This window comes from Cardiocondyla obscurior, linkage group LG23 (assembly GCF_019399895.1).
Source record: "Cardiocondyla obscurior isolate alpha-2009 linkage group LG23, Cobs3.1, whole genome shotgun sequence".
Lineage (NCBI taxonomy): Eukaryota > Metazoa > Arthropoda > Insecta > Hymenoptera > Formicidae > Cardiocondyla > Cardiocondyla obscurior.
This window is the reverse complement of record NC_091886.1, coordinates 142160-164459: the sequence shown is the minus strand read 5'-3', so window position 1 is coordinate 164459 and position 22300 is coordinate 142160. Positions and strand designations below refer to the sequence as shown.

General features: G+C 43.5%; 1 protein-coding gene across 1 annotated transcript; it reads left to right on the top strand.

The window, feature by feature from the left end:
* Positions 1-388: 388 nt before the first annotated feature.
* Positions 389-3645, top strand: LOC139111360 (uncharacterized). Its single transcript, XM_070671615.1, has 3 exons — positions 389-1786; positions 3183-3426; positions 3512-3645. The coding sequence occupies exons 1-3, from the start codon at positions 389-391 to the stop codon at positions 3643-3645; spliced, it is 1776 nt and encodes a 591-aa protein (XP_070527716.1).
* Positions 3646-22300: the final 18655 nt, after the last annotated feature.

Sequence of the window (22300 nt, the reverse complement as noted above, 5' to 3'; positions counted from 1 at the left end):
AAGGATCGAGATAAATTGTAGCCTGCGTTAATCTCGACGAACCTTCGCTTTAACTTCGACTGTTGCCTGCAGCGAAAGGAAATCGACGCGAAAACCGTCGCGTATCGCGTAAACCAAAAAAAACTGCTGTAAATAGTTCCCGTTTGTAAATAGATTGTGCTCGTCTAAATTTAGATTTTGATTTATTGAAACTCCTGACTCTCTATTCACGATTTCTTGCGCTCACCAAAAAAAGGGAACCGCGTTTCTCTACGGTGAAAAGCCGCGTTAATTCGCGAAAAAACTGCGCTTATTTCCAGTATTAAACATTGGTCCTTTGAGCCGGATTCCGAGAACGTGAATTAGCGACCGTGTGCAGTGCCGCGTGTTAGCCGAAAAAAGAGAGAGGATGAGTTTGGAGCTCGACGGTCTTGTTCGCGCCCAGGGCGAACTGCTTGGGCGAATTAGTCGGGCCTACGAAAATCTGCGGAAGTCGGGCGCGGCTAAGACGACGCTCGGGTTGTTGGAGGCGCGTCTTGGTGGCCTTGACCGTAACTGGGCAAAATTCGAAGCCAATCATCAAAAGATCCTCAATTCTATAAAAAAAAACGAGGATCTCGACTATCTAAAGCTAGGAACACTAGCGACCACCGAGGAAGCGTTCTTAGAGCAGAGAGCTATCTTCTTGGATCTTTTGCGATCCCACAAGGCCAAGGAAAAGGAGACGGGGACAAAAGAGACTGAGGGGGCTAAGACTTCATGCCGAGCTGCGCGAACGCAAATCCAGGTGCCGACCTTCTCCGGGAAGTATGAGGATTGGCCGGCTTTCCGGGACCTGTTTTCTTTGGTCGTCATCCACGACAAGACGTTGTCGCCAGTGGAGCGGCTCCACTTCCTGAAGACGTCCCTGAAGGGTGAGGCCGAATTGCTAATCCGTCACATTCCGGTGACGAACGCGAATTTCGAACGGTCGTGGAAGCTAGTCACGGACTATTACGACAAGCCCCGTCATCTCGTCCGCGCTTATCTCGATAATTTTCTAGCCGTGCCAAAATTGAAACGCGAATCAGCTGAAGATCTCCGCCAGCTATTCCACACGCTGCGTTCGACTGTAAATTCTCTCGAAAGTATTGGCCGGCCTATTTCGAGTAGCGAAGATCTGTTCGTGCACCTCGCCGTTAATTTGCTCGATCCGCAGACGCGCCGCGAATGGGAACGAACAATAAACGACTCCACCGCACCGCCGGAGTATGCAGCTCTGGAGACGTTTTTGGAACGCTGCCTCCACACGCTGGAGGCAGTCGCCGTGAATAAATCCGAGAACGCGATCTCGCGACCGGTCGGTGCCGCGGCCAAGCAAACGCGAAATCACGCAGCTCGAAAGACAAAAGCTAAACTGGAAAAAAAATCGGGCCGCTGCGCGCTCTGCACCCGGGATTATTTTCTTCTTTTCTGCGAGGAATACCGGAGGAAGAGCCCTGCCGAAAAACTGGCTGTAGTTCGTGATCGCAAACTGTGCCTAAATTGCCTCGGGCAGCATCAAGTCTCGGCGTGCGAGTCAAAGAAGAATTGCGCGGCGTGCGGCTCGCGCCACCATTCGAGCGTTCACGACGTGTGTCGCGTGGAAGAAGCGTGCATTACGAGTCAAGCGGCGGGCGGTTCGCGCGCGCGAGTATCCGCCGTATTGCTGGCGACCGCTCGGGTTTTGGTCGCCGACCGCTTCGGTAAGCAGCACCTTGTTCGCGCTCTGATCGACCAGGGCTTCGAGTGTTCCATGGTCTCGGAGCGGCTCGCGCAGCGGCTGATTGTGAGAAGTCAAACGCGATGAAAGCTTTCAGCTGGATTATGACATACGTCGACGGCATCGAAAATATGCTGGATATGATTAAGCGTTTGCCCGTCGAAGTTGCTGGTATGATATTTGCATTGTTGGACAACAAAACTCTTGGGATTATTTCCAGTGTCAGCAAGACACGGAGGGCGAGATCCGAATACGAGCGAAAACGGAGACGTCAGTTGCAACTTACTAAGACCAGGAGGCAACTTTACAGGTCCAACGGTGGTGAGGTTTTTGAAAGTAAAACGATTGTCGTGAATGGACAAAACGGTTGTGTTAACAGGGAAAAACCGGAATGGACTCGCCGACATACAAAAACACAAACCGGGAACAAAAAACGCAATAAATCAAAAACGAATAATCTAAGTAAGATTAGTCTTCGAATATAACATTAAAGAATAAAATATTAAAATAATTCGCACTTTTCTTAACATTATTATGTACCCCTAAATCAACAACGATCTTGTAAATGTAATAAAGTTTTTCTTTGTACGTTTTCTTGTTTTACCAAAAATAATTATTACATTCGTTACTACTACTTCTATGACTTATTGCTGTTTTTTACGCTGCATTAAATCTTATTTCCATTGTGATTTTAATTTTTCTCTATTTTACGCATTGACATTGAAGACAATTTTTCGCATTCTCGAATGACTCTGCTTATACGTATAACCGCTTTAGAATTCTGCTCGAATAAAAATGATTATGTATTATTGGCAAACTTTCGATAACTTTGCTTTATTTTTCAAAAAAAATTATTTTTAACGTAATATTTTCAGCAATGTACTTAAAAACTTATTATTTATTTCAGAAAATTTCTAGTATCCTATCTCGAATGAAAAGGTACGTTGTGCAAAATAAATTTCTACCACGTGTAGTTAACTTACACAAAACAAACTTTGGCATATTAATTAAATTGATCGCGTCATTTAGAAGAAGGGTATATCACAGAAAATAATTAATCTTAGTAACAAGTATTCCAAAACTGGTCAACAGGAAGAAACAACCAATGAAAACACCAAAGAATTACAAATGCACTTATCGCGACCAATATGCAGTTATACAAGCAGCCAAAGAACACGACGAACAGTCGAACATACAGCCAATCGGAGCGCTTTATTTCTTAACCAATTACGGGAGGCTATTCCTATCGCACCACCTATATCAACCGAAGTCTGGAGTCTCTCTGGCATTTTTTCTCGACCAGTCACTCTGAGAGGTCAAACGCGATGGAAGCTTTCAGCTGGATTATGACATACGTCGACGGCATCGAAAATATGCTGGATATGATTAAACGTTTGACCGTCAAAGTTTCTGGTATGATATTTGCATTGTTGGATAACAAATCTCTTGGGATTATTTCCAGTGTCAACAAGAGTGTATGTCAGTTGCCCTCAGTTCTATTGCCCACGTAGCGATTGGCCACGTATCAATAGGACACATTGCGATTGGACACAGATCAATTGGACACAGTTCTATTGTACACGTAGCGATTGGCCACGTATCAAATGGACACAGTGCGATTGGACACGAAAAGTTGCCCACCGTTCAAATGACCACAGATCAATTGCCCACCGTTCAAATGCCCACACATCAAACGCCCACAGAAAGTGAATTTTTGTTCGTTTGCCCACGGATAAATGTCCACCGTTCAAAAGCCCACAGATCAATGGCCCACCGTTCAATGGCCCACAGATCAGTGGCCCACCGTTCAAAAGCCCACAGATCAATGGCCCACCGTTCAAATGCGACTTTTATATCATATACAGGGTGAATCAGAAAATGGAAGTGCCACTTACCATATAAAACTGGTTACCGCAAAATATTAAGTTAATATTTTTATTTATTTGTGGACCACAGTGGACTTACACACAATTTTTGAGATGTTTTTTTTGGCACGTTAAGGGTGGTGTGTAAGTCCACTGAAGTCCACAAATATATAATAATATTAAATTAATATTTTGCGGTCGGTAACCTGTCTTGAACGGTAAGTCGCACTTCCATTCTCTCTGATTCACCCTGTATATCTACATTATCTATATTATTGTATATAAAACGTTTATAAATTGAAAATATTTGTGCTATAGCACGCGTTGTTTATGGATATTACTTTGTGCGAGGCAGTCAGCGGCAGGATAGAATAAAAATAGTAATTAGAATGTAGGTATTATGCATAGTGTACAGCATAGAAAATTAATCTTATTTAACAATAATTTATTACGTTGAATTTTATAATGTACTGTTTGTTACAGGTATAAAAATAGATTTAACGAATTTTAAAAGTCGTTGCGATATAAAAAAGTAACTGTATACATATATTTTGATATTTTTTAATAATCGGGAAAAAAATTAACTTACTAACTACACATTCATAACCGATAAGAAAAACAAAAGAAATCGTTACGACAAAAGTGTTCACACGCAGCCGATACACATTAGAGTTCGAGTTACATCACGTTCTACGCTTGTAAATAAAATAATAGTATCTAAAGCTATAACGTATCACACTGTATCTAAGTCCGTTTTGCAATCTATAAGTATTACAACTGCATGCTCGAATACTAAAAAATAAAACAAGTTACATCAGAATCTCTGCTACATTACAACGGTTTGGTAAAGCGCACTTTGGCATAATCGGATAAAAATATGTTTTACAACTACACAGTCATAAGCGACGAAAAGATACAAAAGCAACCGTGTTCGAGTTACATCACGTTCTACGCTTGTACATAAAATAACAGTATCTAAAGCTATAACGTATCACAGTGTATTTCAGTCCGTTTTGTAACTTATATGTATCAGAACTTTGTTCAAAAATAACAAACATCAGTATAAAGTTATGTTGTATCTTTTCCGCACGAAGTAACACGCCTAAAGATTTTATCTCTTAAATCTAAACATATTTTTACATAAATATGCTGTAATGTCTTATGGTTTTCTAATCCTTATGTAGGTTTCATATGGGTCGTTGCATATGGGACAACGCTTAGCTTCCAAACGTTTGATACATGTAACGCAACAGGCAAGATGTTCACAAGGTACGAAAGCATGTGTGCGCTCGTTAGTAAGGCATACCGTGCATATGTCTGAAGAAAATTTTGCTTCTGATGGACTTAGAGTTTTCGTTACATTCCAGTCTACATTGTGGAAAGGTAGATCTTCTGTATTGCTAGTATCAGTCAAATAACTGTAGTCATTTTCCGGGATTTTGTATTCTCCTTCGTCGTGTAGTATCTCTTCCGTTACTTCGTTTATTTTTTTTTCATCTTTTTCGTCGTCCAAGACTTGATTTATTTTTTTTTTAATTTAGTTATCTATATGAAAAATTAACAGATTGAATAGTATTCGCACATACATGTTAAATGACAAAGTCACTTATCTTATAGTAAACTTATACTGTTATAGTATACCTTGTATTTTTTACGACTGTATAAACTTATAATAATTGTGGTCTGATATATGAGTTAAACTTGTATTTTGATAAAGTGTATTTGTAGATTCTTCATCTAAATTAATAGGAAAACATTTAGTTAAAAAATATAATTTTAAACGTAATAAAAGTATAATTTTATAGAACATTTGCGTATTTAATTTTAAGAATTAAATATTACAGTTCTGTTGCGAAAGGAAATAAAGTCTAAACACACGCTATTTACGATCACAAATTAAATTATATTTACAAAATTTATACAATATGTACAAGTCCCGCAACTAGCCCGCACAGCTAACGCTAATTACTCCGTCAGTTTGCTATCGCGACTTTCGCTTCTATCGCCGAGGCACTCGGACCGGTTTTTTTAGCGTTCGCACGACGCACTCTGCTTCGCGACTGCTCGGCGGATTCTCTGGCTCCTCGAAAACGCTCTCCGACTCCAGGAATCCACCGACCTTTTCCACGAAATACAAACAGCTCGAACGACTCGTGTTGCCAAACAGAGCTGTTCCCAAGCCGCGAATAGATGCCAGTACAAGAATGATCAATAATCAAAAGCGCGAAAACACGTCGCGAGGTCGGCCGGCCGATCGCGGTCGGCCCAGCCACGCGGAGCAGCGATGATCGATCGCGAACATCCCGCCCGCCTCGGCATATAATGCCGACGACCCGCTCCACGACGGAAACGAAAGGCATAGCGCAGGTGCCCTCAATCAGTTCCCCCCGTCCCCTGCCCGCGGCTTGCCCGAATGAAGGGGGCCGGCCGAAACCTCGCCGCAAGGAAGCGGTACGAGCTTCACGACCGGACGCGGTACGGACTGTCACCACGCGTACCTGCCCATCGATGCCCGGATGCACCGCCGTGATCCGAGCTAACGTCCACCGAGTAGGGGGCAAGTTCTCGCCGCGTATGAGGCACAGGTCGCCGACGCGAACGTTATTTACAAACTGCTGCCACTTCGGTCTTGCGATCATGGTATGCAGCACCTCCGAGGACCACCTCCGCCAAAAGTGATCGCGCATCCTCTCCACTAGCCGCCACCGAGACAAACGGCCTACCGCTTCATCACACAAAGAAGCCTCGGGAACCGCATGCAGCGCCGACCCAATTAAAAAGTGTCCCGGAGTCAGGGCCTCCAAATCGTCCGGGTCATCAGACAAGGCGGTCAGGGGGCGAGAGTTGAGGCAAGCCTCCACCTGAGCGAGCAAGGTCGAGAGCTTTTCGAAAGTGAGCTTAGCATCGCCTACCACGCGACGAAGGTGATGCTTCGTCGACCTCACCGCGGCCTCCCACAGCCCTCCGAAATGAGGGGCAGAGGGGGGATTAAAATTCCATTTAACGCCGTCGCTCGCCAGCATATTCGCCCAAGAGCCCTCCGCTGACAACCCACGCAGGAAGTCACGCAATTTAGCTTCCGCCCCCACGAACGTGGTGCCGCGATCACTGTATAACGCCGCGCATAGCCCCCGCCGCGAAACAAACCGCCTGAACGCCGCCAGGAACGCGTCCGAGGTGTAATCCGACACCGCCTCCAGATGAACCGCGCGCGTAGCAAGGCATACAAAAATCGCCAAGAAGCCCTTCCGGGATTGATGTCCCCGGCCACGCGACGACCGCACGAGAACAGGGCCAGCGTAGTCCACACCGGAGTGCAGGAAGGGGCGCGACGGCGTCACCCGCGCTCGCGGAAGATCGCCCATGAGGGGGGCGGGGCGCTCCGCCCGCCATCTCGCACAACGCACGCACGCATGTATAAGTCGCTTGTCGGCCGCGCGGCCGCAGAGAATCCAGTACCGCTGCCTAAGAACCGCTAAGGTTAGCTGGACTCCCCCATGCATCGTTCGCAGGTGGCAGGCCTCCACGATCAAGCGAGTCCAGTGGGAATCCCGGGGCAGGATAGCCGGATGCCTCTGATCCAAGGGGAGCAAGGAATGACGCAGCCGCCCGCCGACTCGGAGTACCCCGTGCTCGTCCAGTACAGGAGTCAATCGAAGAAGGCCGCTGCGCCTCGGCAGCGGACGGCCCGTCCTAACCGCCGTCGTCTCCTCATGGAACCACCGCGCCTGCACCTCGCCTGTCCACCAAGTTTCGGCCTCCTCAAGTTCGAGCGGAGTAAGGGTTCCTGCAACAAGGCCCCCCGCCGCCATCGCCGGCAACGAGCCGTGAAGCGGATCAACCCGCGGAAGCGAGAAAACCGCAGCAAGAGGGGGCTCTCCTCCACCTCGACCGAGGCCACCAGCACCACCGCACGACTCTCCCTTGCAGCCTCCCCGTAATCTTCTTCGGTCATCTCTACGCCCCCCGGAAACTCCCCTCGGCTCAACCAGGAAGGGCCCGTCCACCACAATGGATGACTAACCAGCTGGCGGGGCAAGAGTCCGCGGGACGCACAGTCCGCAGGCTTGTCTCGACCCGCCACGTGACGCCAATGAGACCCCGGCAGCACGCTCTAGATCTCCGACACTCGATTCGCCACGTAGGTGGTCCACTTGGCCGGGTGGCCCTGAATCCAGGCCAAGGTTACAGTCGAATCCGACCACAGATAAACCGAACCGCGGGCGCAGTCCAGTAAGGCTCGGAAATGTTCCGCGACCCGCGCGAGAAGCGAAGCAGCGCATAAGTCCAAGCGCGGAAGAGAGACTCTACGCAGCGGGGCAACCCGCGTCTTGGCGCCCAGCAGTGTCACCTCCCATGACGACGAATTCCGACCGACTCCGCGCACGCACGCATACACCACGGCGGCGTATGCCCTCTCCGACGCGTCACAAAATCCGTGGAGCTCCAAGGAGGTTCCAGAAGAGCGAGTCCGCAGCCAGCACGGCAACTCGAGGTCCGCCAAACTCGGCAAGTCCGAGCGAAAACGCCGCCACGCCACGTCATCCTCGCGACTCAGTGGTTGATCCCAATCTACACTCCGGAGCCACAAAGATTGCATCATAAGCTTGGCCCGCACGACCACCGGAGCGAGCCACCCCAGAGGATCGTAGAATCGCGCGGTCTCGGACAGCACGCGCCGCTTCGTGGGCGGAAGGTCCTCCAGCGCAGGCAGCCGAAATCGGAAGGAGTCTCGTCCCGGGTGCCACCCGACACCTAAGGCGGTGAGAGCCTCCTCAGAATGCCATTCCACAGGCTCCCGCACGCGATGCTCCGCAGGGACCGCCGCCAAGATCCGGCTATCACTAGCTGCCCATTTGCGAAGAGGAAACCCGCCCGCCGTGCAGATTCCTCGCAGCTGCTCCACCCTCTGCCGCGCCACCGACAGGTCATCAGCACCAGTCAAGACGTCGTCTACATAGGTCTCCCCCGCAAGCGCCTCCGCCCCCAAGGGGAACCGAGCCCCCTCGTCCGCGGCCAGCTGTCGCATCGTTCGAATGGCCAGGAAGGGCGCGCACGCAAGACCGTACGTAACCGTGTTGAGACGGAACTCCCGCACGACGCCCCCGCGCTCAGTCCGCCACAAAATCCGCTGCAAATCGCGATTGTCCTCGTGCACCAGAATCTGCCGGTACATTTTTGCAACATCCGCGGTAATGGCAAAACGGTGCAGTCGCCAGCGCGTCAGCACATCCGCAAAGGCCGGCAGCAGATTCGGCCCGCAACGAAATGCATCGTTCAACGATCGTCCATCGCCAAACCTCGCAGAGCCGTTAAAAACGACCCGGATCTTCGCGCGATCGCCCGCGCCCTTGAGGACTCCGTGATGCGGCAGATAGCACCTCCGATCATCGCTTCGCGAAGGGCTCGTGGGCACCGGCGACATGTGTCCCAGCTCGAGGTACTCGCGCATAAACTCGTCGTACAACGCGCGCAGTCGAGAGTTTCCCTCCAAGCGACGCTCCACACTAGCAAATGTGCGCCGCGCAACGAAGAGAGATTCGCGAAAATCGAGCACCGGCTCGCGAAGCGGCAGCCGTACAACGTACCGCCCGTCGGCGGCTCCTCCTGCTGCCAAAATTCGCGGACCAACGCCCCCAGCTCCTCGTCCGCAATACACGCCATGACCGCCGCCCCCCGAGCATCATGAGATCCGCCGACGGCACCGCACAGGATTCAGCCCAACGACGTATTCTGCGCGATCGGCATCCTCGGGCCTCCACGCAGCAGGCCCTCGCGCACAATGGTCGCGTACACGTCCGCGCCGAGCAAAACCTCGATAGTGCGGCTCGCACTTAAGTCCGGGTCCGCTAATTTCAGTCCGCGCACATGCGGCCACCCTCCCGTCGCCGACGACACGCGGCCTCCGAAACTCGTCACTCGCGGCAAGATCAAAGCTGAGATCCTCAGAGATTCCGAGGGCGCGAAGTACGGCGCGATCTCCACCGACAGTCGACCGCGGGCAGCCCCCGACCGCCGGCCGCCGATCCCGAAGACGACGGTCGTTACCGCCGCACGCGGGAGCCCCAGACGCTGCGCCAGGGACTCCGAGACAATGGAGACCTCCGATCCCGCGTCAATCAGCGCGCGCGTCTCGACAGGATCCCCGCAAACGTCCCTGGCCACAATCTTTGCCGTCGCCAACAGCACCGACGCGCCCTCCCCGCACGCGTGACTCCGCACGTGCAGTGCAGCCGTCGAACCGCCGCCACTTGCCGTCTCCGCCGCAATCGCCTCGTGGATGGACGAATGGTGTCTCCTTCCGCACACCGCACACGCCTTCTTCGACGGACATGCATTCACCCGATGCTGGCCGAAGCAATTGAGGCACAGATCGTGAGTCCGCGCCAATTCCCGTCTCTCCGCCGGCGTCCTCCGCTGGAAATCCTTGCACGAGAGGATGTAATGCTGGCCTTGACAAAGCGAACAGCGGCTCGGACGCGGCTGATCACACACCAGATGCGAGCGCGCCGCTCGCGCGCCCGTACCTCCGCTCCTCGTGGACGCGCCCGTCCTCCCGTCCGCACGCTGCAAGGCGTCGAGAGCCCGGAGGCGCACCTCGATAAAATCCCGGAGCTCCTGGTAGACCGGCGGTTCCGTGGACTTCCCCACAACGGTCTCCCACTCGCGACGCGAGACCGGATCCAGGGCCTCGATGATGACGTGCACGAAGAGATCGCACGTCTCGATCGGCCTGCCGATGCCCTCCAGAGCGCCAACCGTCTGCAGCATGCAGTGATATAAGCGCCGAAGGTCGACCGCCGATTCGGACTTCATCTTTGGAAGAACCAGCAAGGTGGAGAACACCGCGCGCAGAAGCAATCTGGTGTTGGCGTAATTGTCAGCCAACAAGGTCCACACACGTTGAAAGTTGCCGCTAGTGGTTGGAATGTTACGCACCAGCTGCTCCGCTTCCCCCTTCAGGCACCCCCGCAAGTAATGGAGCTTGTCCACGTCCGACAGCGACGAATCCCGCGCGATGATCGCCTCGAACCTGTCTCGAAAGGACGGCCACTCCTCAAACAGCCCGCTGAACGACGGCAACTCAAGCTGCGGGAGTTTCCGCCTGGGCATCGCCTCTTGACTCTGAGGAGAGCCCACTTTCTTGTCTGCCTCCTTCCCGAGCTCTCCCCGCGCTTCCAGTAAGGCGCCTCGCTGGTCAACATACGCCTGCTCGACCAGGCCGAAGAAATCACCCTGAGTGTAGTCGCACTCGGCCATGCTCGACCAATGATCGTTTCGCAATGTCTCGTGAGCGATCTCGAATTTTGCCCAATAATTGTCGAGCAGCCGGAGTTTGCTGTCGATCACTCCCACCGTCAGCTTGCTCGCACCCATCTTCCGCAGGTTTTCCACAGTGCGGGCGATTCTGCCATGCATTTCCTGCTGGCCTCGCAGCAATGCCTCCAGCTCGGGGCTCACCGACATCTTCGGTTTTCCCGGAGTGCGAGTCTCTGTCGCGCCTTCTCCGGAAGCCATAATTATCGCAACGCGCACCGACCCGTTAAAGATCCGGCTCGAAGGACCAAATAATGTTGCGAAAGGAAATAAAGTCTAAACACACGCTATTTACGATCACAAATTAAATTATATTTACAAAATTTATACAATATGTACAAGTCCCGCAACTAGCCCGCACAGCTAACGCGAATTACTCCGTCGGTTTGCTATCGCGACTTTCGCTTCTATCGCCGAGGCACTCGGACCGGTTTTTTTAGCGTTCGCACGACGCACTCTGCTTCGCAACTGCTCGGCGGATTCTCTGGCTCCTCAAAAACGCTCTCCGACTCCAGGAATCCACCGACCTTTTCCACGAAATACAAACAGCTCGAACGACTCGTGTTGCCAAACAGAGCTGTTCCCAAGCCGCGAATAGATGCCAGTACAAGAATGATCAATAATCAAAAGCGCGAAAACACGTCGCGAGGTCGGCCGGCCGATCGCGGTCGGCCTAGCCACGCGGAGCAGCGATGATCGATCGCGAACAAGTTCTGAAATTTTTATGCTTACCCTTATCATTAATGGACAATTCTTGTCTTGTACTTGTACTTTGATATGTTTTATGTGAATTATTATTTTCTGTATAATTTGTTATGTCTTGAAACGGTTTTTTATTTTTTACAGATTGTGCTTTATCTTTTGTGATCGATTCATTATCAATACGCTTATGATTGTAATCTTCATCGGGTATTGCATCAGTTGCATGAGTATTATCATCTAAAACACAAATAATTGTATTTTTACAGCAAAAAATTCAGTAATAAACAAAACTATTTATTATAAAAAATAAACGTACTGTTTAGTTCTATATGCAATATGTTTTGATATTTGTCGCTAAAGAGATGTAAGAAGTGATTTAGATCAATTCTACAAAAAATAAAACATGTAGATAAATTACATTAAAATTTGTTGTTGTTCCAATTACAACCAGTTTTATATTAAATAACTAAATAAAATAAGTAAAAAATTTTACAGAAACGTATATATTAACTTTAATAAAATTATTGTCATATATCTTTATTAAATATTTACTAACCTGCCTGCTGCAAAATATTTTTGAACTTCCAGTATTTTGTTATCTCGTAATTTAGTTTTAATATTTGTACGATTATTTGTTGGGATTGTTTTCAAGCGCTTTAGCTTTAGTTCTTCATCTGTTATCAGTTTTCCTAGATTATCTAAATGAAACAATTTTCTGTGAATTTAGTACTGTTGTAATATGAAATTGAATGAAAATAATAACGTTACCCAAGAAACTCCAGATGTTTTCATGCGCTTTGCCGAATTTTCTTTTCGCGATGCTGTAGAAACTTTCTGTTATATTATTTGTTCGTACAGGACAGTCAAAAACACTGACTTTTGATGCCAAAGGTAACCACGTCCTACGTACATATGTCAAAAACTCATTAACAGCAGGATGTGCTTGAGAAACTTGATCAACTTCGAATTGTATGTAGGAAAGTGCTTTCTCAAAATAATGCGAAGGAATCAATGCCATAGTCATTGTCATCGATAAAATTATTCTTGGTGCATTTATTAATCCTAATTGTTTCCATTTACGTAAAAGTGCCTGTAAATGAGTTGTGTAGCCTCAAAGATTACATATATAGATAAAATAAAAATATGAAGAAATTATTACATTATTCTCAATTATAAACAATTATAACACCTGATTATAATAAAACCAGCACCCATGTGCCTCTCATGCTGGAAAATGTTCACTTAGCACATTCATGGCTGCTATCTCATAGTCAGTCATTATAAACTTTACATTTTGTTTTAGTGTTGGAGCTAATTTCATAATTTTGTTCCAAACAGCTCTGTACATGTTACTAGAACAACTTTCACATAGAATAAAGACCACAGCAATACCCTGTAACATATAACGTATTATTTATTTAAATAATCTTGTAAGTTTAATGTTTTTTTATTTTTTTGGAACAATACTTTAGTATAACACAGCTAATTATAAATACTTTTATTTTGAATTTACTTACTGCATTTATATATCGGGTATGCACTGAATACATTTGACTCATTAATGGTACACGTGGAACAATCTGTAAATATTACATTACAAATATAATATTACTTTTAAATGTAGTGTTTTTCTTTCACAATAAAAATTAAATAAACTAATTATACCATATGATATATGCACTTACATTAAATGTACCATCCATGTAAAGTTCAGTTGATTTTTCTAATTCTTGCAATAACCCGACACTTGTAAATATTAACGCCTTTTTTCCATCCGTGCAAGTTACATCTCCTTGATAAAATCTCTCAAGCGGTTTATACATTGATAATATCGCAGCAAGATTGTTCATGTCTTTCGGTAAAGTTGGACGAAGTTTCTTTCTTTGACGGTATAAGGTATATTTCAATGATGTATACGAGACTGTTGTAGCAGTTTCAGGATACCTGTAAAATAATAAATACAAGCTAGAATCAGTAAACAATTCTTATATTAAATGCAAAATTACAAGATCTATAATTTGTATCCTTTTTTTTAATAATATACCATAATATACTTACTTTCTGCAGATATTATCAAATATGTCTTTTAATGATAAAGATGTATCTCGACATTGTTGCAACATTTCTTGTATCATAATATTTCGTGTTGTTCTATATTTTATTGGAGCATGAATATGTTCTTGAACTAAACATATTTGACCATCTTCATTGACTTTGAGTGTTCCAGAACATTTCGAAGACCGTCTAGTATTACATCGTAGAATAGACGAATTACGGGAATCCTTATTGTAAGCATAACCACGATAAACATAAATTTTTGTACCAGGTTTTTTCCCACATATTTCCTCCATCTGAAAATAATTGAAAAAATGTAATAATATAAATAAGATGTTATAAAAAATTACAAATAATACTATAAACACTAGTTTGTACAATATATCAATCTTACAAAATAAAAATAACTTTCATATTTTAGTAATAATTAAGCTTTTTTTAATATAACAAATAATATAAAATTACATTTACAAAACAACAATGTAATATGTATGCCATCCAACGTTCTACACATATCTCTTTGCAAATGGACAGGAAAGATAAATCCTTATTTAACTCATGTGCGACGCACAACGATAAATTATTGCTTCTACTTTTTTAATCAAATCATGTCTAGGGCACAAGCACATGATACACAAGAGAAGAATAGAATATTTGAAAAAATCCTTAAATAAAGTAATGTAACACACATAATATTCTGCTGTTATTTATGTATAAATAATTGATATGCTTAAAATAAATCTATTAAAATGGAACAAATGTGAGATTTTTCCTAAGAAAAGTAATCGGTTACTTACGTTGATGAAAAAGCACTGAGAGCAAGTTGAAATACGTATGGTAAAGAATGATAATACTTTTTGAACAGTATTATATCTTGATCTATTATACGTTCCGAGGTTCTACACCAAGATGACGATTATAAGAAGTCTTCCGGCAATAGCGACGTCAGTGAAGAACGACATGAGCATTTACACAGGTAAAGACATGAGCATTAGCACAGGTAAAGACATGAGCATTTCATTCGTAACGACATGAGCATTAGCACAGGTAACGACATGAGCATTTCATTCGTAACGACATGAGCATTAGCACAGGTAACGACATAAGCATTTCATTCGTAACGACATGAGCACTTTACACAGGTAACGACGTGAGAATATTATGCGTAAAGATTCGAGAATTCTACAGACGTAACGACGTGATCACGTAAGAAGCAAAGGAACAAATGATGGAAAACGCGCGTGAAACTCGTAGAAGATTCTCCCACGCGGGACCCGTTTTAACGCGCATGCGCGGCTAGTAGGGCTCAGTTCAGTACGTGTTGATATAAACGGGAGAGCCTCGGATACCCCGTACATGCTATTTTTACCACACGTAATATTTATTTATTAATATTTATTTAAAGTATGATTGACAGTGTACAATAAATAATAATAGTAAAAACTATTATATTTTGAATAAGTACTAATGAATAAATGTTACTTGTACTAAAAATAACATGCACGGGTACCTTGAGGCTCTCCCGTTTATATCAACACCTACTGAACTGAGTCCTACTTGCCGCGCATGCGCGAGGAAACTCTCGTCTAACAATACTGTCCCACGGAAGATTCCGCACGACTTTCTTCTGTTCATTCTTCTGTTTTAACGGCGCGTGTTGCCAAGAGAATTATATGACGTCTAACGCTTGCTACATTATTCAAAATTACAAGCAATAAATAAAAAATCTGATTAAACGAAATGAACTTTTTCATTACTGGCTGTGCTTCTGCATTGTGTGTTGTCCGCTCAATCTTACCTCCACGTGTTTTTTAACCAAAGAAATTTATGACTAGTAATGAGTTTTGCGATGTAGACAGCATTATCCACTGTAAAGAATCGAAATTTTGCTAGATAGTTAAGTAAAGTGAATGCACGTTGACTGTATGATTGCTTTAAGGCAGATGGTTCCGAGCCGTCGGCAGAGCAACAAGTTGCTGTGCGGAACACATAAAGAGCAGGTTGGAGCGTGACCAATAAAATATTTTTGTAAAGTACGAAAAATCTTTTTATTGTTTAACGGCAGCTTCAGAAATATTTCTAGAGTTAGAAGAAAAATTCTTACACGTGTTTTTTCACCCAAAATACAGACATGTTATAGTTGTTAATGAGTACTGGCTTTTATCAAAAACATTAAGGCACAATGGCCTTTTACGGAAAAGAGCAAGGTGATAACTTTTGTATAAAAATTATTTTTCTGCAACGTGTAAAATTATATATTTTTTATTTTAATTTTACTTATAATTATACTGATGTATTTATCAATTTCAGTTATAAAAAATGACATACCAAAGTGCCAGGCCTTTCAACAAGGAAATTGCGCCACTTGGAGCTGTAACAAAATTCATACCTTCAAATATTGCTTCCAATATCAGAATACAACATGCGAAAGACAAGACTGCCCGTATCTACATGTCTCCAGTGTAGAAGAATACACATATATGCGGACGGGAGTGCCAACGGAGCAATTAAAGATAGAAGTGGGCCGGACGCTGCAAAACACCACCATATGCGGCGACTATAAAACCAGTATTTGCCGACGGGAAGTGTGCCACCGTCGGCATATTAAAATGGACAATTTAAAACCGTTGGAATGTATAATTTGCGTTAGTGAATTTGTAACGAGGTAGGCATCTACCTCGTCCCGGCAAAACAGCGGCCGGACCGTCGGACCGAACATCGTCCGACGGAATAGGGGCGCGGTGCGCCCCGACCCTTTTTTAATACACCGCAATGAGTAACGCGCACCGTTCTCGGTAAACGTACCACCGTCCCGCGTCGCGCGAAAATTAATACTTTTTACGATCGCGACGAGCGCTGCGACGCCAACCCCCGGGAACCCGAACACCCCGGGCCACGCGAAAAACCGAATAAAAAGGCCGGGTACCGAGCGATCGAGAGCAGTCTTCCGATCTACTGAGCTCCGTTCCGGGCCTCCGCTCAGTAGCTTCCTAGACAACCGAACCACCCAGGAGTCGCTAAGCACGAGGGTCGAGCGTTCTCGGCCTTCGCCAAGAGTTCTTGGCCGCGACACCGCCTCCTTTCCTCCGAAGCTCCCAGGTCGCCGGCCACGGCGGATAAAGCGGGGTGAAGCGTGCTTCGCCTCCGCCGAGCGTTCTCGGTTTATCCCGTGGGCGACGCCCGGGCAGCATCTCCAGCCGCTTCGGCGGTTCCTAGCGAGCGTGGCGCAGTCCTGAGGTAAAGAGTACTTTGCCTCTGCTGAGCGTTCTCGGCGATTGCCCCCCGCGCTCCCGTTCCTAAGAGAAAACCGCGGTCCAGCATAGGGAGGGCACATTATTATATCAACGCGCGCGAATTCACGCGACCGACGACGATTCTGTTTGCGTCACCCGTGCGATAGGCGCCGCGTTATAAAAACGTGCGTGTGAGAAAAGCGAAACTCGCGCGACCGCCGGCGACTCTGTTTACGTCGCTCGTGCGACAAGCACCGCGGCGGAACAGCTGTATATATTGTAAATAGACGAGCTAAAAATAAATGTAAATATTCGAATCGAAAAGACACGAGACTTGAAGTACTTTCGTTCCTTCCCGCGGACACCCCGGCCGGCCCTGAACGCACGCGACGACTCGCCGAATATCGTGGCGAGTCGCTTGACCGTGTCCGGCCACACGGAGGGGAGAAAGGGGGGTGTTACAAATTTACCACGGAGACTTTTGAACGTGCCCAATGCGGGCATATATTTTGTAGTAACTGTGCTATAAATTTATTAATACCGGATGACGACAACGACCGCTTAATTGTTCAATGTCCAGTATGTCGTGAAATAAAAGAATATCAAACATTTTTGTAAAAATTTGTAATAAATATATTTAAGTAGACACTTAAGAAAAGATATTATAATTAATTCATATTTTTATTCTAAACCTATGCGTATATTGAGAAAATCTTTGTTATAAAGTTTAACTACATATGAAATGAATCAGAGAATAAAAAAATATATACATGAAAATACAGTCGGTCACAAAATGATTCGGACACTTTTGCAATAATGATTACAAAACTGAAATAAACAAGTATTTAATATTTTGTTGGGTATCCATTCTGTTTAATAGCGTGCTGTAATTACTTGGATACTGTAGAAATTAAAGTTTTTAAATAATTTACACTAATATATACTCATTTCTCTTTCAATCGTCTCTTCAGTTCTGCTATTGACGTTACAGTTGTTTTATGAACAATACGGTCCAATTTGTTCTAAACATTTTTGATGGGATTTAGGTCTAGAGATTGCGGAAGTGATTGTAAAACATTTTTGCAATTGTAAAGCAAATACTCTTGCACTATTCTTGATATATGCTTTGGATCGTTATCCTGGTATAATTTAAAATTATTCACAATCCCCATACTTGAAGCACTTCTTTGTAAATTGTATTTTAAAATATCTAAATATTAATTTTTGTCGATAATACCATCTGAAAAAACTAATTCCTCTACACCAAAAGCGGAAACACACTCTCAAACTATCACATGGAGGAGGTTTCACTTAAAACATGGAAGAGGTTCCGTGATGGTTTGAGGGTGTGTTTCCGCTTTTGGTGTAGAGGAATTAGTTTTTATAGATGGTATTATCGACAAAAATTAATATTTAGATATTTTAAAATACAATTTACAAAGAAGTGCTTCAAGTATGGGGATTGTGAATAATTTTAAATTATACCAGGATAACGATCCAAAGCACATATCAAGAATAGTGCAAGAGTATTTGCGTTACAATTGCAAAAATGTTTTACAATCACTTCCGCAATCTCTAGACCTAAATCCCATCAAAAATGTTTAGAACAAATTGGACCGTATTGTTCATAAAACAACTGTAACGTCAATAGCAGAACTGAAGAGACGATTGAAAGAGAAATGAGTATATATTAGTGTAGATTATTTAAAAACTTTAATTTCTACAGTATCCAAGTAATTACAGCACGCTATTAAACAGAATGGATACCCAACAAAATATTAAATACTTGTTTATTTCAGTTTTGTAATCATTATTGCAAAAGTGTCCGAATCATTTTGTGACCGACTGTATATAAATATGTATATAAATAATTATTCTATGAAGTACGGTATTAGAATTATTTATATTTAATTTTATGATTAAAATTACAAAAACATTTTAAACTTTTTAATTATTTACTAACTCTTTATTATCAATTTACCAACAAATACGACAGAAGCAACGCTACAATTACAACAAAAGCACTATTATCATTTTCTTTCTGCATTTACAAAATGTTCTGCATCAAATAGTCTTATGTGAAAACAAATTTATTTTTATTAATATATTTTTATTGTTAATAAGTAATAAAATTGGTTTTTATTAAAATACGTACTTGTAAACATGAAGTCGCTTCGCCCATTTTCTGCATTTATTGCAACAATATACTAGCGTTGACCCTTCAACGCCAAAAGCTAAATAATTAATACAATCCGGGCAATACACGTGCCCACAATTAAGGGCTACGAAGTCCTGAAGAAGTACGTAGCAAATTGGGCATCGTACCCATTTATTATACTCCTCTGAAAATAAAACAAAGTATAATTAATTAATTATCTCTCTCTCTCTCTCTCTCTCCCTCTCCCTCTCCCTCTCCCTCTCTCTCCCTCTCTCCCTCTCCCTCCCTCTCCCTCTCCCTCTCCCTCCCTCTCTCCCTCTCCCTCTCCCTCTCTCCTCTCCCTCTCCCTCTCCCTCTCCCTCTCTCTCTCTCTCTCTCTCTCTCTCTCTCACAATTATCAAATTATTTAATAATAATTACCTTTTCTTGTTGCTGTGCCGCACGAAAAACACGGCCACCTGCACTCGCCGACAAATATTTTGCCGCAGCAATGCGGCCTCAATTCCTCCGGGTAACTCTCTCTCATTATATAGTACAGCCGTTTCAATTCAGCGTACACTTCCGCACGCATCGGCCGTATGTTGGCGTTGACTTCATTTAATGCATCTTTTGTAAGGTGCGCAAAGCTGCAAAATTTATTTGCGTTGCATGTTTCTTTATTGCATGCAATTAAACAGTGGCTTTGACGGCACCTGAGCCTGCTGCACGTTCGTAAGAAATTGTCTCTGCACGCCATCGATTACTACAAAAACAATTTGGACAGAAAGCAGTATTAATACAAAAGCAATTACCAGCAAATACGACAGGAGCAATTTAAAATTTTCAGAAAACAATAATTACCACAAAAGCAAATATAACACGAACAGAATATACGACAACAACAGAATTTACGACAAAAGCAGATTTTAATAGTAGTACAACATAAGCGATCAACACATGTCCGTATTTTTGGTTAAAAAACACGTGGCGGTGAGATCGCGCGGGAAATGTGCATTAAGCCTGATACGCAATGCACGGTACACTGTGGCGCCATCCGTAACCCAACAACACAGCGGACTACCCTCTATATATCAATTATTCCGTGATCCAAGGAACAGACCTGCAAATCAAAAATTAATATTCATTGTCTGGTCAGAAGTCGAACTGTTAACATATCTTAATTAAATTGTACTTGTTAAATATATATTTTATATCATATACGAATATTGTCATCAACCTCCGAACCAAGATCCCCACAACACGCAATAAGAGTAAGAAATACTATTGGTCGAAACGGACTTCTCCACTATTGGTTGTGCCTCTGCATTGTGTGTTTCCCGCGCGATTTTATCTCCACGTTTTTGTTAATTTAACCAAAGATACAGACGTGTGTTGGTCGCTTATGTCGTACTACTATTCGAAGAACTGCTCTTGTCGTATGTCGTAAATGCTGCTTGTGTCGTAGTTATTGCTTTCTGTGAATACTACGTTATCCTTGTCGTATTTGCCAGTGTTGTTTAAAGATCGCTCGTTATATTAAGGACTCGAGAAATATCACGAGGCAGTGCAAGCAGTACGATGTCTTTTTACGGAAAAGAACAAGGCAACTTTGGTACAAAAAATTGTTTACTGTAATTAAACATTAAGTAAAGATAATTGTTCTCTGATGCGTCAGGTTCATTTAGATCAATTTCATTTATAATTATATATTTATTTATTTCTTTAGTTAATTATTTATAATATATACTAATGTAACAATCGGTTTTAGTTTTCAGAAACGGCGTGCCAAAATGCCACAATTTTGAAGAAGGCAACTGTGCTACGTGGAACTGTAAACGGATCCATACGTTTAAGTACTGTTACAATTATCAGAATACCAAGTGCGACAAAGTAGACTGCCCGTTTCTACATTGTACCAGCGTTGAACAGTACACGTACTTGATGACAGGAGAGGCAAACAAGCAATTGAAGAGAGAAGTGGGCCGAACGCTGCAGAACAAAAATATTTGCGGCGACTATAAAACCGGAGTGTGCGAACGGGAAGTCTGCCACCGTCGACACATTAAAAAAGAGGATGTAATACCGTTTAAATGTTTGATATGCGCGCAGATTATTACTGTGCGAATATTTGGGATTGCACTTTGCGGCCACATGATTTGTTATGATTGTGCATTAAAGCAAATAGATAACACAAGTATCAATAATTGTTTTAACGTACATTGTCCGATATGTAGAAAAATCACCATTTACAAAAAATGTATGTAGTTTATTAATAAAATATATATTGATTTATAAATATTAAAGACAAAATATTTTATTTTATTCCTTACATTTTGAGTACATAAAATTAAAAACATAAAAAACTATTTAATGAATTAAAGAAAAAACGTGTTAATTATTAGATTTTGATAATATACTTATAAAAATACAGATTTATTTTCCTAAATCTTTTATACTTTTCACTAGAAAGACAATTAATTTTTATTAAACTTTAATATAATATAACACTGCCATTTATTACATTCGGCACATTTCCAAAATGGTAATGCACCATTTACGTTAACTGGAAGTTGTTTCAGGCAAATGTCACAATATCCATGTCCACATGTTAAAATTTTTATGTCGCCCATTAATGGAATGAAGCAATTGAAGCATTTCGGTAGTTGGTCATTGTCTTCTAAATAAAAAAAGTATTTTTAATTATTTCTCTTTAACAATTAAAATATTACAAATTATATAATTATATTTACCATTTCTGCAGACTGTCTTGCATGAAAGACAGGGCCATATACATTCACCCAACATAACTTTTGTACATGTGTGAACTTTTATTTCTTTTGGATACATTTCTCTTATAAGAAACGCAAATCTTTTTATTTCATTAAAAACTGTTTCTCTAAATGGTCGTATGTTTTCGTTCACTTCTAGAATTTCGTACGGTGTAAGATGTAATAATGTACATGAGCGATTTTTATTACACGATGAATTAGTGCACATTATTGCTCGATGAATCTTATTGCATGAATCTCTGTTGCATGAACGAATGAAATAATCTCGACAAATCATAATTGCAAAGCAAAACTTTTTGATCGGTAATTAAACGACAAAAGCAAATAGCACAATTTTCAATATAAAAATTAAACGACAAAAGCAACTAAACAAAGGTGGTACGACATTAGCGACCAACACGCGTCTGTATCTTTGGTTAGGAAACACGTGGAGGTAAGATCGCGCGGGAAACACACAATGCAGAGGCACAACCAATAGTGGA